This window comes from Narcine bancroftii, chromosome 1 (assembly GCF_036971445.1).
Source record: "Narcine bancroftii isolate sNarBan1 chromosome 1, sNarBan1.hap1, whole genome shotgun sequence".
Taxonomy (NCBI): domain Eukaryota; kingdom Metazoa; phylum Chordata; class Chondrichthyes; order Torpediniformes; family Narcinidae; genus Narcine; species Narcine bancroftii.
Window position 1 is genome coordinate 2884691 of NC_091469.1, and position 17673 is coordinate 2902363.

The 17673-nt window shown below is 41.6% G+C and overlaps 1 protein-coding gene across 1 annotated transcript in view; it reads right to left on the bottom strand.

The window, feature by feature from the left end:
* Positions 1-2408: 2408 nt before the first annotated feature.
* LOC138754424 (allograft inflammatory factor 1-like) overlaps positions 2409-17673 on the bottom strand; it is a 30305-nt gene continuing 15040 nt past the window's right edge. The window contains exons 3-6 of the mRNA XM_069918683.1: positions 13018-13084; positions 9316-9357; positions 7426-7588; positions 2409-4556 (exon numbers count right to left, since the gene is read on the bottom strand). Of these exons, the coding sequence (XP_069774784.1) occupies positions 4469-4556; positions 7426-7588; positions 9316-9357; positions 13018-13084 (360 nt within the window). The 3' untranslated portion in view covers positions 2409-4468. The remainder of the gene's footprint in view (positions 4557-7425; positions 7589-9315; positions 9358-13017; positions 13085-17673) is intronic.

The following is a 17673-nucleotide window of genomic DNA, read 5'->3' on the forward strand; positions in this document are numbered from 1 at the left end:
GACATGATCTGTTCTCGTGGCTGCCATCAGGAAAAAAGAATAGGTGCCACAAGACTCATCCCACCAGATTCAGGAACAGTTGCTACCCACCCACCATTGCTGAATATTTATTTTTTCTATATTTGCAGTCAGTTTGTTTACATTTCTCTTTTGTAAACACAATTTTACTTGAGTACAGTTTACACTACCTATAACTGCCAAACCTACAGGGAAAAAAATCTCAGGGTTGTGTGTGATGTCATGTATGTACTTGAACAAAAATAATTTTGAATTTGAACTTGAACATGAGACTGTCTATACTTGGTCCTAGATGGTGTTGAGCTTCTTTAATATTGTTTGAAATGCATCCATTAAGACTATGGAAATTCCATCATACTCCTGACTTGTGGCTTGCAAGTGGAGGAAAGGATTTGGGCCTCAAGAAGGTGAATTGTCAACTGTTGAATATCCAGCCTTGAGATTTCTGGATGAATGAGGTTACACTGCTTCAAGCGTTGTCTTTAGCACACAGTGAGTTCTGCCGTTGCTATGGATGTCAGTCTACTCCTCCTTTTAGTTGAATTGTCCACAAGCATTCATTGATGAATGTTGCACACTTGTAAAGTTATGATCTGATCCATTAGTTCTGTCTATTGCATGTAATTTTTGCTGTTTAACATAAGCATAGTTCTGACTTGCAACTTTGCTACGTTGAGGTCTTGTTTCTGGGTTCCACTGGTGTTGATACCATTATGTCCTCTGCTCATTTAAAGATGGCAAAATATTCATAATTCCACTTTCCTTCAGAACATCTTATCCCTTGATTCTTATTGCATTCAAAAGGTTGTCAATCTCAATCTTAATTTGTTCAATGACTATCCAATACAATAAAGCCATCGTGAGGAAAGCATGACAGCCCCTCTGCTTTTTTGCAGAGGTTTGGCATGACATTGAAAACCCTGGCAAATTTCTCCAGATGTGTGGTGAAAGATGCGCTGACTGGCTGTATCATGGTCTATTAACTGGAAACCAATGTATCTGAGAATAAAGCCCTTCAAAAGGTAGTGGACACAGCCCAGGACATCATGGGTAAAACTCTCCCCACAATCAAAACATCTATGGGGCACTGTCATGGGAGAGCAGCAGCAATCATCAAGGATCCACACTACCTACCACATGCTCTGTTCTTGCTGATACCATTAAGGAAGAGGTACAGGGGCCATAAGACTCGCACCACCTAAATATGTGTTTTGGAAAATATGGCACCCATATTTACAAAATGTGGATTTGCATGATTAATAGACTCTCAAAGTCCTCACCTCTTAGTAATCTCCAATATAGACTTCATGGTATAAATGTTTTATTCCCTTGGCATCCTCCAGTTTTTCATTTTCTGTTTTCTTTCTTTTTTTTCCTCTCTTTAGGGGTTGGGGGGAGGGAAGGTGGGAGGGTGGGATGTGGGGAAGGGTTATATACCACGTATAACTTTTTGAAATAATTTTTGAATTGAATGTAATCAATTATTACTGTGGTTTAAAATACGTAAATAATTTTTAAAAAAAGACTCATCAGATACCTCAACAACAAACTCAATCAGGGACTCATTTACGGACTCTTACTTGTGCACTTTATTGATTTTTTTCCCCCTCTGAACTGCAGAGTTTCTTTACTTTTCTTTAATGTTTACATGTGTATGTTGAGTCAGTTTTTCTTTTGCACTACCAATTAGTGGTAATTCTGCCATGCCTGCAGGAAAAAGAATCCCAGGGTTGTATGTGATGTCATGTATGTACCCTGACAATAAATCTGAATCAAAGTGTTCAGTGATAGAGAACTTCAAAGATTTCCAACCCTGAGATTGAAGAAATGTCAACTCAAAGAATGGGACAAGATTGCACATTTCCAGGACAGTTCCATTACAGCATCAAGACATTACACCAAAAGCACCAAGGAAATTCAGTTCATTCACTCCACTGAGAACCTAAATGTAAATATAATGAAGTGCCAACATTCCTCACCCCATGTGTCTGTGGCAGAACACTCAGATGATGCGGGTACAAATATATCAACAGAAATGGTACATTTGGAGTCTGATCCCTGGTAATTCATTCTTTCATGCCTCTCAGACACAATTGGCTAATTGAGGGGGTGTTAATAATGAGGTCATTGTTGTGAATATATCCCAACAAGCACAAGGTGTATTCTCTGCTTTCAGTGAAATACTCATCAAGTAACAAGTTCTCATATCTTCTAATGTGATCTTACTGTGCCAGGCAGATGTTAGAAAGGGAGGGTTTGATATTCATGTTAAGCTCAGCATTAATTGCCCACATGTTCATTGGCACCACTTCAATGGATCCCTTTCTTAAAGCAGGGAAGGATTACTGCCAGTCATTTCCAATGAGAGTAGTTGAAATGAACAGAGAGACTTAATGTGTAAGAATTGCTTTATTTCACCTTCGAAGCTGTACAAAATTTTAAATGGAACCATTCTTCCTACAGTTTCTAACAAAATGTTACTGAAATCTTCACACAAGAAATTCCATCCACATAAAAGAGATGGACAGAGAGTAAGTATTTGGAACTATTTCCTAAAGTCAAAACCAATGAAGTCAGTGAAATTGAAGTAAATATTATATTAGATGCAGGAAAAGTAACTTGACAGAAATGGAATGGCATTGGTAGCATATTGAACTGAGTCAAAACATAACTTGGATATTAAATATTGAAAATGCAAAAGGATTTACAAGGATAAAGCCAGATTCAGAAATTACATGATTAATGTAAGCAAAAGTAATCAGAACAAAACAGAGTAACCACATCAAAGGCCAAATAGTCCTTGGAGAAACAACATCTTCTATTCCATCTTGGCAGTCTCCAACCAGGCGGCATCAATATCAGCTTTTCCAATTTTTGGTAAGCCTCACTCCATTTTTGCACTTTCCCTCCTCCCTCTCGCTCCCTGGTCCCTTCCCTTCCTTATCTGAGAGCATCTTTCTCTGCCCTCTGTTCCCTTCCCCTATGATCTCTCAGTGCATAACTTTACTGAGTGTCTCCAGCACCTTTGAGGCCACCCACAGCATCTGCAGACTTCTTGCTTATTTCCAAATAGTCTTTCCCCATTTTGCAATTTTCTGGTTGATCTCTGCCTTGGATTAAATTTCCTACCAGAACCCCATATCCCTCCATTGTGATAGTATCCAAAAACCTATCATTCTCAACCTTTATAATTTCTTTCTCTTGAAAATGTAGGGCTAGGTGCGATTTGCTGAAATCTTTAAGATTAGAAACAAGTTCGCTGGTGTGAGCACAAGATACTTGCACTTCTGTGGAGACTGCAACTTGGATGTCACAGATGGTATAATGGTTAAGCACCAGCAATTGGGACTGGGATTCGGACCCCCCACTGTCTGTAATAAGTTTGTACGTTCTCCCCATGTCTGCGTGGGTTTCCTGCAGGGCTCCACTGTCCTCCCACCGTTTGAAAAGTATCGAGAGTTGTAAATTAATTGGGTGTAATTGGCCTGCATGGGCTTGAGGGCCATTATGGCCTGTTACTGTGCTGCATGTATTGTTTAAATGTTCCACATTCATCAATCAAATAGAACTCTGTAAGTAGGAATTAGGCCAAATGCTTGCTTCTGAACAAAGAGTTCTATTATTTCTGATTAACCCTCCCATGCCACTACTTTCTGCAGGCCCAGCAGGTTTAATCAATACCACATAACATGGTAGCAACATATTGAGAGATAGAAAGGAACAGGCGCACTGGCCAACATTGGGAATTCTCACCCAGGCTTAGAACATTAACCAGCCGATGCAATACCTAAAAAATGGATTTCTAAACTGAAAGTTTTGTAACCCAAGCTATACCAAAGCCCTTGACAGAAAATTACTATTTTAAGGAGTAAGAATGGTAACATCCAGTGTACATGCAGCAAGCTCCCATTGACAGCAGTGTGATACAAAAAAAAACAACCCCCAGATTTTCTTCAACTGCGTGTAAGGGGAACTTTTTAAATCTACCCATGAGAACAGTTGGAATGTATTCAAAATTGTGCCCTGACAATGCCACATACCTTGGCTATAGCATTGGGGGCAGTGACTGAGGACCCAACCCCTTGGAATTGTAAAACTACAATCTCCTGGCTCAGAAGTAACAATGCTATTCATGGAGACAAGATCAACATTTAAACAGTGTTTTTTTTCCCCACTAACATCAGAGTCTGCAACAAAAGGGTGTGATTGTTTCCACACCTGGACTAGTCTGCAAGTTCTCTGGGATAGCCCTGGCTTTTTGAGTTGTTGATTTCTGCATCATTGTACAAGGACACACAGATTTGAAAAATATGAAATAAGACTGCTGAGTCCTGCAGATTTCATTTTGCTGCAATCCCATTCAGCCACCACTTCAAGAAGGCAAAGATGAAACATTACAATCCAAGAAAGGTGCAAAGTAATTCCCAGCTCTTTATCCAATCGCCCAGGGTCAAGGGAGGCTGGAGATGTCTCTCTTAGCTGGAGGTCTTTTGGGTTTAGAACCATTTCCGTCACTTTTTCCTTCAAACATCATGATTCTGAAAAGAAATGTTTTAGCTCTGACTTTAAATTTTTAATTTGTGAGATTAGGATGAAAGGAAATTTTCAGTTGACACTCCTTCAATTAAAATGAATAGCAGAAGAAACGTCATTAACAAGAGTTGCAGAACATACAGAATTCGCTCCAAGGTGTATTTGAACATGTGATGTTAGCATATTTAAGGCAAAGTTATAATAAGAGAAAAAACAAATTAGTTTAAAACCAAAAAGAAATTCCATATTCAGAATAATAGGCAACAGGTCATGATTATTACTGACACCATTTATCCAGATACAAAATAAAAAAAATCTGCCTTTGTATCAAGTCTGTATGACTTCAGGATATCTAAATCCCCTCAAATGATGTCTCTTAATTTCTGGGGTCAGAAGTAATGACACAAAAACAGATGAGCTTAAAAGCACCAGCAAGTTACAAAGCAAGCAAGGAGCACTTTGTTGCCATCCCCAAGTTGGATCATCTCCACGCTCCCATTTTATGTCATTCGTTAATGCCTTACCACTCTACTTCACCTGACCTTACTGTAAGTTTTGCCAGATTAGTCTCCCCTATCTTCTACCCTTTCAAAGATCTTCCCTTTCATTCTTGCTGTCCCTTGAACTTATTTTACCTCTAACTTTGACTTCAGCTCTGCATCCTACTCCACAGATGCTGACAAGGTTTACTTCAACTCTCTGTGATAATTCCTAACTTAAACAGATGGACTTGAGTAGCCCACCATTCACTGGTAAAATTCCTGCCTGAGTATGAATTAAGATTAGAGCTAAGGTAAGAATCTCACTCTGATCAGCCTTTGGTGAGTGGTGGGCTCAACAAATGACTTCTCGATCTGACATCTGGACAGCACAACAAATAGGATGGGGGCGGGAAGACTTGCATTTCTTCTCTCACGAAGTTAGCCCTTTATAGAAAATAAAAGGGATTGTGAACATCATTGTTATGTGGTAAACAGGGGAGATAATTAATCCATGGCAACCTCCCAGAAATTGCAATATGATAATATGAAGATAATCTTTTTTCAGTGATGTTGGTTGTGGGATAATCATTTGCTTTGGAGAGAACTCCATACTTTCTTCTAATTGTGCCATCGGATCTATTCAGTCTGCCTAAGCAGACAGGATCCTTTATTAACAACTCATCCACAAGTTGTAAGGTTCAATTCATCGAACACTAGTTTTTGGAATTCAAATGGACCTAATTCCACAGCTGGTTGAAACAAATTATTTTCAGTTGCTGTCTACACTTAATCTTGTTCTATGTAAACACAGACAATCCATGCCATACACAGTCTGTTAAATAAGTCAAGCTACACACTTGAAAGGGCCTTTTCCTATCCAAATATTAAGACTGAATACAAACACATTAAAACAAAATGTCCTTTAAATCTTAAATACACCCCACCTGCCACCTGTGGCTAATATCAGGCTTTCAGGATCAGAGCCCCAATCTTACCCCTTTAAGCTGGAGTGGGTGAGCAAAGCAGGTCAAACCTATACTTGACAAAGAGTATTTAAAGAGTCTGACATACAGATTACGGCAGTGGTTAACTACATTACTATTCTCCAATTGGGGGGGGGGGGGGGGAGGGGGGGTGGTTGGCCTGCACGGAGGCCATGCTCTTGGTTGCGTTAGGCGCACTACAAGTTCCAACTCCAAAGATTTTAGCCCTAGCTTGACAGACCACTGAGGGAGGATCAACCTTTTGCATAAAACATTAAACCAAGCAGAAATGTCCTCAGTCAGTGGGTGGTGAATCTGAGGAATTCATTGCCACAGACTCTTGTGGAGGCCAAGTCACTGAGTAGATTTAAACCAGAGGTTGATAGGTTCTTGATTAATAAGGGAGACAAAGGTTATAGGGAAAAGGCAGGAGAATGGAGTTGAGAGGAAAAATACATCAGCTGTGATTTGAATGGCAGAGCAGTCTCGATGGGTAGAGTTGCTTATTGTTTATCTCCCTCCCCAGACCTGAACTGTGCTCACCATTGTCCTGGTCAGTTATCTTTCAACCAACATCACTGAAGAGAAAATGTCTCAGCACTTCTCTGTATCCTGTGGCTTTAAAGTCACCATATTGAGGCTGTGAAAGGTGATGCATAATGAAAGGTTTTCCTTCAACTTCTAGACCTTTCGTACAAATTTGCATTGTTTAAGAATCAAGTACATGCATACCCCATTAACTTCCGCAGGCTAGTATGTGATGAGATTCAGCACTTCTCTTCATAGGTCAAAGGTTTTGGGAGATTGAGAGACAGTGGTAAAGAAAGCTAAAATAGGAAATAAAACAAGGCAGGAATTTTGCATTGTAACTTATTCTTCTATCACTTATATTGTTCAAGGATGAGGACAAAGTATGAAACCTGGCTCTTTCATCAGGATATAAAACTAGTGGAACAGATAAAAAACAGTGATGGAAGGGGCTTGAGTCAGCTTTAAGAATAGGTAAATGCCAAAGGTATTAATGGAGGCATTGATTTGTAGCTTTCAAAATTAAGCTGAGTAACTGACTGAAGTCAGAGCAATTCAACAATCCAACTCACCCTGCCTCAAATATGCCTTCAGTCAGTTAATAATAATCCACAAGTAATAATCTTGTGGATTCAAAGGGCCAAATGACCTTTAATGAATTTTGCGATTCTACTTCTGTGCAACAGTGTTCCAAAGTTATTTTACTGGGCCCCAGAGGAGAAATCACTTCACTCTTTAGCTTTGGCTGAAACTCTTGTTTTATTATCAGTGGGGTTGCTCAGTGGAAGTCTACCTGCTCTAACTTTAAATGGCCACTGGGGGGAGCGTGGCCAGACTTAGCAAAGGAAGGAACTGAGGTTCTGAGGAGCACCAATACTCACAATCTGAGAACTGTGGAGCGCTTGCCCAGCATCATGATAACAAAGTTGCGATAAGAGATGGTCTCACTGCTGCCACCGGTAGCTTCTGCAATCATCTTCTTCACTTCCAGGTGAGTTTTGGGAACTCCAAGTTTCTCCAGCATCTGCTTCAGGCTCATCAAGTCTAAATTGATATGAGGAGCATCAAAATCATCAATAATCCTTTGAAGTGCACAATCTTGACAAAGTCCACAACTGGAGTCTAGCAAAGCCATCTAAGCTATCTACCTAGAATGACGATTGTTAGAGAATGGATGATTATATAGCCTCTTGTGTATGGGTCAGTAGTTTGAAAGAAGTTTCCATTCAATTCAGTTCCCTTGTTCTTTCCCCAAAGTCTTGGAATCTTTTCCTTTCCACATATTCATTTAATTCTCTTGAGGTGAAATCAAATCTTATTCCATGGAAGTTTCTCTCTTCTATCAGTTCATTCAAATCTGCAATTATTGTCCATGCTGCCACTGGAAATAGTTTCTCCTTTCTTACTCTTATCAAAACTCATCATGACTTTGAACACTACTACTTCAAGGGGAAGGTGGAATGAGATTCAATCATAATTGAAATCCAAAATAATTGGCCCCCATAACAGTGCTATCACGCTGTGCCTGCATTGTGCTAATTGATCTTTCTTTATGTAATCCTATTCACTGTAAATGTACTCTCTGCATGGCTGCGTGAATGTTAGACATACCCTTACAGTCTGCTCATAGAAAAATCTCTCACTGTACCAGGTATTTGGTGACAATAAACTTGAAAATTGCCAGAAAGGACATGCGTATTCACACATCTTGCAAGACTGCAGGGAAAAGATTAATTGGAGAGGCAGCAGAGAAACGGCAGAGCATGGCTTCTGTCCATTCTGCCTGATTCTTTAAATCAGGAGGAAATGTTACACCAGCAATGGACCGCTGAGGAAGGAGATGAAACACATTGGGCCCGAGTTGTTGATCTGCTTGGCATCAGACCAGTAAAGGGCTCACCCAGTCACTAATTCTTCAGAACTATGTTCAGCTGTGAATATAACACAAAAAGGAGCAGCAGGTTACTCAAGCGTTCACTGTCATTGTTCAAGATCTTTTGTCTCAACTCTGATTTTATGCATTGTTCCCCACAACGCTTGATTTATTTGGTGTTGAAAAATCTCAAATGTATTTCCGAAAATCTCCCTGTTACAAGGTTTTGGTCAGTTGTCACAACATCTGGTACTAATATTCCTGCAGTCTACTCAGTGTCAACTTTATTACATCGTACCATGGAGCTTATTATGTCTTTGAGGATGAAATACAAGTTGTTGCTCATTGCTTTGATAGGAAGTGGAGAGTTTGCTGCATTATGCTAATTAGTGTTAATAAAAAGGTCTCCTTTAAGTTCACTTAGAGACACTAACAAAAGAACAAGGGAGCTGGAACTAGGCTGAATATGTGTCAATACCAAACTTCACTGACACTACATCAGTGATTATTTCACGTTGATGATTTTGACTTTTCATCTCTTTTCCTTCATCTTCTATTGTTCTCCCTCACCCCCCTTCCTTTTGCTCTCTCTGCTCATGGTGCATCACTTCCCTCATTGATTCCTTCACACCACTTGATCCCATTTCTCTCCTTGCCTATTCCCCCACTCTTTTTCACAGCTTCCTCCCCCTCTTCTCATTACATCTATGTCACCATCCACCTCTCCTCCTTCACTCCATCTTTATTTGGCATACCTGAAGACTCCTCTTTGACAACAATATTGGTTATTTGCACTTGTCCCTTCTCCACATTTGAAGTGTTGACAGGAGTTGGAGTCACACTGCGCTCAAAGCCATTTTACATTCATATACAAGATTATCAAATTGCCAGAACTCACCAATGTCACCTTGGTCATTGAGATCAAATTCCACATACTTCTCTGCAACATAAAAAAAAGTTATGGTGAATGTCAATGTACTCCCAAGGTCTAAAGAACCAAGCAAAGCAACAGAATCTTAATCAAAGATGATGGTGGATTTAAACAATCACAGCTTCCAGTAAAATAGCACTTTTTAATAAATAATCAAAAGGATTACAGGAATGAAAATCAAATGTTAATAAAACCAAATGTGGAGAAGGGACGAGTGCAAATAACCAATATTGTTGTTAAAGAGGAGTCTTCAGGTATGCCAAATAAAGATGGAGTGAAGGACGAGAGAGAGGTGGATGGCGACATAGACGTAATGAGTAATGAGAAGAGGGGGAGGAAGCTGTGAAAGAGAGTGAGGGAAAGAGGAAGAGAAAGACTCAAAAGAATGGAGTGTTAGGAAAGGATTTGTATGGGATTTCTGGAACTTGTTCCATGCAGGAAGATGGAACAGAGAGTTCTGTCATCTGCAAATGCTGCCTTCCACAGCACAGTGATCCTATGAACAGATGTATTGTTTCCACTTGCGCCTAATAAACTGAGGATCAAATTGTTTAGCTAGAAACCATATGCCATTCAAACAATCTGCCATCAAAAGGGATAAATAGTCATCAAGGTCACTTAGAAATTTATTGCTTATGTCAAAGAGTAGGAAAAAGAAATGACTGCTTCTTTCATTTTGAAAATTATTTTGAATGTAACGATGTGGAAGGGTAATAATAATGAGCTTTTGTCACACACATTGTACAAAGTACATTTGCCCAAACTTCTTACTTGCTCTAGCTGAACAGGTACTTAAAAAGTAAAGTTATGATAGTAAACTAATCAAATTAAATTAAAAGGGACAATAAATACATAACGATAACAAATATTCATAATAATCCTAGCAGAAAAAAGTGCCTTGTATTACCATGAACAGGTCATGATTAATGTACGAAAGGGAGCTTCAAGAATCTGATAACTATTGAGAGGAAAATGTAACCACAGAAAGTGCTGTTCTTCCACCTACACCTCCTCCCTCACCACCATTCGGGGGCCCAAAAAGTCCTTCTAAAAGAAGCAATGCTTCACTATAATTTGCGGGGGATCATCCTCTCACCCTATCACTTTTTAGTTTTTTTCTCTTTTGTCTTCCCACTATATCAATCGATTACCTCTTGCCTGTGGACCGTGCCCCTTCTCCCACCATTTTGTTTCAGGCACCTGCCTGGTTTTTGCTCATACCTTGATGAAGGGCTCAGACCAGAAGCATTGGTTATGTCCCTTTATTTTTGCTAAGTTTTTCCAGCATTTTTGTATAAATTGGTATGAAACTGTCCTTGAACCTATCGGTGCTGGTCTTCAGGCATGATATATCTTCTACTCAAAGAGGATGTGGCCACAGTGATGGGCAGCATTTCACACAGATGTCTATAATAGATAAGAGGTCAGAATCTGCTACGTTTCCTGCCTTCTGTGTTCCTGGGCATTTGTACTACCAAACCAAACTGTGATGCAACCAGACAGTAACTATCTGCAAGATGCCTGAGAAAAGTAGACTGACTGCGTAACTGTGGAAAGTGTACTGTCTGGTTGTTTCACTGCTCCCATAGAGTGGTTATGTTGTGCAAAATAATGGGATTGAAAGCCATTTTCAAATCTGTAACTTTAAGGTTACATTATAGGTAGAAATGCTGAGAAAGATCGACTTTCTTGGGCACTCCACATTACTGCTGAACTGGAATTTTTGATGTCCATTCTTTTTCACTGTTCCATGGCAACACTAACTAAACATTATCAGTTTGTATAGAAGTAGTTTGAGTCATGGAGCTATTAATTCACGTCACATAGAAACAAAATTTTTGGTCCATCACATCTGCACCAATCATCAAAAAAAAAATGGTGGCGCTACCGGAACTACTGTAATGGCAGTGCTGCCACTGGTGCAGACCCAGAAAGAGCAGGGAGCAAAGATGCAGCATTCTCGAAGGTTTCAACCGCCCAGTCCGACTGCCATTGGTTCCATACAGGGGCTTTAAATGACCTGTTAAAGCAGCCGATAGTAGTTTTATTTAAAATCCTGTGACAGCGGAGTCTGGACCCATGATGATGGCTTCTATGATTGGCAGCAGCCATAAGGGGTTACAGACTCCGGGCAAGCGGACGACTGGCACAGTACACCAGAAAAACAGGGAGACAAACCCCCATCTGAGAAAGGGAAACAGAAGTTATGACCCACGGGATGGTGACTGTGGAGGCAGACCAGTGAGGGGTTCTGCAGCTGAAGGAAGCACACAGGTGGTGGGCTGTTGGTGACTTGATGCGAAGAACCCAAGCAGGCTGTGGGCTGCTGGAGACTACAGTCAAGGGACTCGCACCAGGCTGCAGACTGTTGGAGACAGGCTCGAATCTGGCTGATGGAGTACCAAGTATTGGAACTGGGATGCAAGAGGGTGCTGAAGGGTTCCTGATTGTGTTGGAGGTTCAGCTCTGGAGCTCAGGTTGTCAATAGTTTGTACTGGATTCTGTGTGGCTGTGAAGGCCACGGGAGATCTGGGGCCAATCCATAGACACTCAATGACTCTGGAGGATCTCTCTTTTGCTTCTCTTTCTGACTGGAAGAGGCGCTTCAGGAAATTTCTGCTGATGGCAAATCCGTCTGCCTTACAGCAGACAAAAGCAATTTTGAGTAATATGACATTGTTTTATTACATGACAATAAATTGAATCTTGAAAGCAATGATGTCCACAAATCCCATTTCTTACACCCTAATCATCTCCCCCATGTTCACTCATTTTCCTACCATTGACCTACACAAAGGGCATATTACAATAGCAAATTCATCTCATTGGTATGTAATCAAAGTACCCGCGTGATAGGATCATTCAAATTCGAAATAGTTAGCACCCAAGGGTCATGAGAGTAGTGGGCAAAATGCTGAGTTATGAATCAAGAGAAATGGATAACTCTCAAAAGGGAAAAAAATTCCATGTCTGTTTGGGAAAAGAGGAAGAAATTGGGTCTAAATGGACATTTGTTTCAAAAACCAGCACTGGGACAATGGACCAAGTGGCCTCTGCCTGCCACGCATCTTTGATTTATTTCTGGCATACTGTCCTACTTTCTTTATTAAAGGGTATTAAAGGTTACGGAGAGAAGGCGGGGACGGGGTACTGAACTTTAAGATCAGCCATGATCTCGTTGAATGGCGGAGCAGGCTCGAAGGGCCGAATGACCTACTCCTGCTCCTATCTTCTATGTTTACAGATTTCAGGAAGATAATGCGATAATTTCTTGTGGATTTATTTAATGATAAGTTCTAAAGCCAGATCCATCCTTCCTGGGTCTGTTTGCATGACTCCAGCATTCCACCTCAGATAGATCCATTGCAGGGAGCAGGAATCAGCAGAACCAACACCTTTGTGACAGATTCGGAGACTGCGCCAAGTAAATTAAAAAAGAGAAAAGCAGGATGTGTCAACGAGGGCCACATTGTTTTTAATTGCGGACAGCACACACACAAGGATCACAGTCAGTACTGACAAACCAAGCAGTTGCTAAGCACCACCTAACATGACAAGGGCTGAATGTGATACCATCACCAATGAGCTTAAACATGATTAATGCAGATCTTTGAGAACAATCTAGAATGTTGCATCAGGTTCCAGAAACAGGGCTATTCTGACACTTACTTTTGAAAGATTCCAGATTTTCTGCTAAGTTTTCTTCATCTTGATATTTTTGATCTTCCAGAAATTCCTGGAAGAGATCATTTCTAAATGTAAAACCACAGAACAGTAAACAGGTGATCTTCACTGTAAACAAGTCATTGATCACCCTACTCGCAGCCTGTCTTCACAACTCTTCCAATGACTGGGCCTTTGTGAAACTGATGAGAAACAAAAACAAAAAAATCAAGAGTTCCCATTTCAGGACCCTAGGGTGTTCCAGGGAGTTTAGGTAGTTGAAGAAGTACTTCTGAAGTTGAGACAATACTGTAATATAAGGAATCACAGCAGCCAATTTACAACCAGCTCACTCTCACAAAATATTGTGACAATGGTAAAATAGTCTGTTGATAATATTTGTTGACTGGAAACTATAAGTGGCATGGTTAGCGCAATGGTAAGCGCAACACCTTTACTGCGCCAGCGATCAGGACCTTGGTTCGAATCCCACGCTATCTGTATGTTCTCCCTGCATCTGTGTGGATTTTCCCCAGGAGCTCAGGTTTCCTCCAACCATTTACCGGGGGTGTAGGTTAGAACATAGAACATGACAGTACAGTATAGGCCCTTCTGCCCTCGATGTTGTGCTGACCCTTATAAAAAGTACTAAACCCACCCTACCCTGTAACCCTCCACATTTCCCCCATCCATGTGCCTGTCTAAGAGTCTCTTAAATGCCCCCATGTTTCAGCCTCCACCACTTTCCATGGCAAGGCATTCCAGGCACCCATAACTCTCTGCGTAAAAAAAAACTTACCCGATGACTCCTCTAAACCTCCCTCCCTTCACTTTGTACACATGTCCTCTGGTGTTTGCTATTCCTACCTTGGGAAACAAGTGCTGGCTGTCCACCCTTTCAATGCCTCTCATAATCTTGTCGACCTCTTTGAAGTCTCCTCTCATTCTTCTACATTCCAAAGAGAAAAGTCCCAGCTCTGCTAACCTTGCCTCATAAGACTTGTTTTCAAACCCAGGTAACATCCTGGAAAATCTCCTCTGCACCCTCTCCATAGCTTCCACATCCTTCCTATAATGAGGTGACCAGAATTGAACACAATACTCTAGGTGTGATCTTACCACAGATTTGTAGAGTTGCAACATGACCTTTCAACCATTGAACTCAATCCCCTATTAATGAAGTCCAACATCCTATCAGTCTGTGCAGCCACCTTGACGGATGTATGAATTTGAATCCCAAGGTCCCTTTGTTCATCTACACTCTTAAGTAACCAACCAACCATTAACTCTGCACTCAACCTTCTGGTTTGACCTTCCAAAATGCATCACCTCGCACTTAACCGATTGAACTCTAGATGCCAATTTTCCACCCAACTCTGTATTCTGTCTACATCCTTTTGTAACCTTCGACAACCTACAGTTCCATCCACAACTCCTCCAACCTTCTTGTTATTCACAAACTTACTGACCCATTCTTCCCCCTCTTCATTCAGGTAAGTTATAAAAATCACAAAGAGCAGGGGGTCCCAGAACAGATCTTTGAGGAGCTCCACTAGTCGCCGACCTCCAGGAAGAATACTTTCCTTCCATTACTACTCTCTGCTTTCTTCCTACAAGCAAATTTTTTATTCAACACAGCCAAAGTTCCAAAGATCTTGTGCCTCATGAATTTCTGGATGAGTCTCTCGTTGGGGTCCTTGTCAAATGCCTGACTAAAACTAAAATACACCACATCTACCATCCAAAGTTCCAAAGATCTTGTGCCTCATGAATTTCTGGATGAGTCTCTCGTTGGGGTCCTTGTCAAATGCCTTACTAAAACTAATATACACCACATCTACCATCCAAAGTTCCAAAGATCTTGTGCCTCATGAATTTCTGGATGAGTCTCTCGTTGGGGTCCTTGTCAAATGCCTTACTAAAACTAATATACACCACATCTACCATCCAAAGTTCCAAAGATCCTGTGCCTCATAAAGTTCTGGATGAGTCTCTCGTTGGGGTTCTTGTCAAATGCCTTACTAAAACTAATATACACCACATCTACCATCCAAAGTTCCAAAGATCTTGTGCCTCATGAATTTCTGGATGAGTCTCTCATTGGGGTCCTTGTCAAATGCCTTACTAAAACTAATATACACCACATCTACCATCCAAAGTTCCAAAGATCTTGTGCCTCATGAATTTCTGGATGAGTCTCTAGTTGGGGTCCTTGTCAAATGCCTTACTAAAACTAATATACACCACATCTACCATCCAAAGTTCCAAAGATCTTGTGCCTCATGAATTTCTGGATTAGTCTCTCGTTGGGGTCCTTGTCAAATGCCTTACTAAAACTAGAAAACACCACATCTACCATCCAAAGTTCCAAAGATCTTGTGCCTCATGAAGTTCTGGACGAGTCTCTCGTTGGGGTCCTTGTCAAATGCCTTACTAAAACTAATATACACCACATCTACCATCCAAAGTTCCAAAGATCTTGTGCCTCATGAAGTTCTGGATGAGTCTCTCGTTGGGGTCCTTGTCAAATGCCTTACTAAAACTAATATACACCACATCTACCATCCAAAGTTCCAAAGATCTTGTGCCTCATGAATTTCTGGATGAGTCTCTCGTCGGGGTCCTTGTCAAATGCCTTACTAAAACTAATATACACATCTACCACCCTACCCTTATTAATTACTTTTCTTACCTCCTTAAAAAACTCAATTAGGCTCTTGAGGCATGACCTTCCCTTCACAAAGCCTGCTGACTATCACAGTGCTAGAGGAAAGCTTGGCGTGTCATGCCCGGGGTTCATAACCAGTTGGTCTGCTGAGCCCTCCGGGAATCGTTCAAGCCATAGCTCCTGTGCTTTTTGAGTGACCTTCCTGGGATCATCAAAGCGCTCCTGGGACAGTAATGGCCAGATGTCTTCGGGCATATGGTCGAGGAAGATGCGCTCGAAGAGTGGGCAGGCGGTGTGATCGCCCATGAGCGTGAGCATCTCATCCATCAATGTGATTGGAGTTCTGCCTCCCAAAGCGTCGAGGTGAAGCATCCGAGCGGCACGCTGGCGCCTGGAGAGGCCGAGGGAGCCGGTGATCACCGCTTGATGGTCCTGTATTTGTCTTCCGTGGGAGGGTGCTGGACGAGGTGCAGCATTCATTTGGCGGTGGACTGGTCCAGGGCGGCAACCACATGATAAAACTTGGTCGTATCTGATGAAATTTGGCAGAGGTGAAACTGATCCTCTGCATGGCTGAACCAGGTCTCAGGATCTTGCACCCAGAAGTCAGAAAGCTTGATGGCTATAGCATTGATCAAGGAGCTGTTCATATCGGGTTCAAAGGCGTTTGAACCTGTCAGGGTCATCAATGTAGCGACGGCTACTCTACTTACTGAATAACTCCACAACCAAATGGGTTGAGTTCAGTGAGCAAAAATGATTTATTGAGGTCTGCCTGGCTATTCTTATTCCCCCAGCCCGGACCTGGCTGAGAACCACGCCGCGCTGAGAACCGCTTCTAAGCCTGGTTCCGAGGTCAGGAAGAAACCCCCGACAGCGCCATTTTGGCCGGCTGCCCCACCACATGCGTGACATGCGGGGCCGGTTTGCCTGCCTAATGGCATGCTGCCACAAAACAACATTTATGAAATGTGGGCAGCTCGAGATTGAGAACATGGACAAAGGAGTGTGAAAGGTGCAGAATGTAAGAATTTAGCGGATGCTCACATTCAAGCTGACCTAATGGAGAGAGAAAAACTGAGCCAGTATCATAGATGAGAGACCTCACATGAATGGCCTGTCCTGATACAAACAGAGTAAACAAGTTAGTTGAAATTGTAGAATTTGATATTGAGTCCTGAATACAGGAACGTGCTCAGATGGTAGATGAGGTGCAATTCCTTGAATTTTCATTGGAAATTTTTATAGTGAAAGTGGGTACAGGAAGCTGGGTTCAAATTGAGAGTGTGATGGAAAATTTAATTATTGGCAACGCAGTTAACATAGCAGTTAGTGCAATGCTGTTATAGTACCAGCAACCCGGGTTCGAACACAGTGCTGTCCATAAGATGTTTGTACGTTCTCCCTATGTTTGCATTGGTTTCCTCCAGGTGCACCAGTTTCCTCCCACTGTTCAAAACGTACCTGTGTTTGTAGGTCAATTGGATGTAATTGGGCAGCATGGGCTCATGGGCCGGAAGGGCCTGTTACCATTCTATATGTCTAAATTTAAATTTAAAGATGTTTAAATGTGGCAGGTAACCAGGATCCATGCATCAACTCTGTTGATTGAAAACTGGAGAAGAATTCTGGTGGCAGAAGAAAGGATACTCCGTCTGGGGTTAAGACTTCTGGACTAAGAAATGGGTGGGGGTGGAGATATAACCATATAACCAGTTACAGCACAGAACAGGCCAGTTCAGCCCTACTAGTCCATGCCATAACAAATCCCCACCCTCCTAGTCCCACTGACCAGCACCCGGTCCATACCCCTCCAGTCCTCTCCTCTCCATGTAACTATCCAGTCTATCCTTAAATGTAACCAATGATCCCGCCTCAACCACATCTGGCGGAAGCTCATTCCACATCCCCACCACCCTTTGCGTAAAGAAATTTCCCCTCATGTTCCCCTTATAATTTTTCCCCTTCAATCTTAAACCATGCCTTCTAGTTTG